General features: G+C 48.5%; 1 protein-coding gene across 1 annotated transcript; it reads left to right on the top strand.

The window, feature by feature from the left end:
* The first annotated feature begins 573 nt into the window (after window positions 1–573).
* Window positions 574–1,482, top strand: LOC121937716 (glucose-6-phosphate isomerase-like). The gene is made up of 2 exons (XM_042481035.1): window positions 574–715; window positions 1,375–1,482. The coding sequence occupies exons 1-2, from the start codon at window positions 578–580 to the stop codon at window positions 1,465–1,467; spliced, it is 231 nt and encodes a 76-aa protein (XP_042336969.1). The 5' UTR covers window positions 574–577; the 3' UTR covers window positions 1,468–1,482.
* Window positions 1,483–1,599: the final 117 nt, after the last annotated feature.

Below are 1,599 nucleotides of genomic sequence, written 5' to 3'. Positions count from 1 at the left end.
GGACAGGGACGCTCAGGTCAGGGACGCTCAGGTCAGGGACGCTCAGGTCAGGGACGCTCAGGACGTTCTGTCTGTCTGGGGCCTCTGCTCCAGGGGCCAGTCACTGTGGCCCCATGCGTGTTTCTAAGATTTTAAGAATTGAGAACATTTCTAGGATTTCAGGATGTTTGTAAGATTTTAGGACATTTCATGGATTTCATAATAATAATATTAGTAATAATCTTTATTTGTATAGCACCTTTCATTCAAGAAATGCAGCCCAACGTCTTTTACAAGAAAGAAATTTAATGCTTCACATCAAAAACACATTAAAGACAAAAAGATATAATAAAACCTGCATGTGTAAAAATTAAATAAAATCAGAATATAATATATAGAATCTGCACATGGATGAAATCAACTAGATAATACGAGTAAAAGTAAGATAAAATAAAGATAAAAACTTAATGCACAAAATCTATTACATACATACTTGTGGTGGTGCGTTCAGGGTCCTCTGCTGTGACTAACTGTGTGGTGGTGCGTTCAGGGTCCTCTGCTGTGACTAACTGTGTGGTGGTGCGTTCAGGGTCCTCTGATGGTGACGGAGGCTCTGAAGCCGTACTCGGCCGGTGGTCCGAACGTTTGGTTTGTCTCCAACATCGACGGGACTCACCTGGCCAAGACGCTCGCTCACCTCAACGCAGAGACGACCCTCTTCATCATCGCCTCCAAGGTGACCTCACACACCCACACACACACACGCTCACACACACGCTCACACACACACACACACGCTCACACACACACACATACACACACACACGCTCACACACACACACACCCACACACACACACGCACGCTCACACACACACACTGCTTCACCCCAGCTGTTTGTCTCTCTCTGTGTCCTGCTGTCTCTCTGTGTCCTGTCGTCTCTCTCTGTGTCCTGTCGTCTCTCTCTGTGTCCTGCTGTCTCTCTCTGTGTCCTGTCGTCTCTCTCTGTGTCCTGCTGTCTCTCTGTGTGTCCTGTCGTCTCTGTGTGTCCTGTCGTCTCTCTGTGTCCTGTCGTCTCACTCTGTGTCCTGCTGTCTCTCTGTGTCCTGTCGTCTCTCTCTGTGTCCTGCTGTCTCTCTGTGTCCTGCTGTCTCTCTGTGTGTCCTGTCGTCTCTCTGTGTCCTGCTGTCTCTCTGTGTCCTGTCGTCTCTCTGTGTCCTGTCGTCTCTCTGTCTTGTCGTCTCTCTGTCTTGTCGTCTCTCTCTGTCTTGTTGTCTCTCTCTGTCCTGCAGTCTCTCTGTGTCCTGTCGTCTCTCTGTCTTGTCGTCTCTCTCTGTCCTGTTGTCTCTCTGTGTCCTGAAGTCTCACCCTGGTTTGTTGGACATTTTGTCTTCCAGACGTTCACCACTCAGGAGACCATCACCAACGCAGAGTCTGCCAGAGACTGGTTCCTGCAGACAGCCAATGACGTGAGTCCACCTGTCTCTTGATAGCTGACTGGACGACTCTGGTGGACCATTAGAGGACAGACAGAGGAGGACAGCACAAAGACATGAGACATACACACAGAGACTGAAACAATAATCCTGTAAATGTCTGTCAGGTGGAAAGAAATATGCAGC

The sequence above is a fragment of the Plectropomus leopardus genome, unplaced genomic scaffold (genome assembly GCF_008729295.1).
Source record: "Plectropomus leopardus isolate mb unplaced genomic scaffold, YSFRI_Pleo_2.0 unplaced_scaffold2724, whole genome shotgun sequence".
NCBI classification, from domain to species: Eukaryota; Metazoa; Chordata; class Actinopteri; order Perciformes; family Serranidae; genus Plectropomus; species Plectropomus leopardus.
This window is presented reverse-complemented; position numbering and strand designations above follow the sequence as displayed.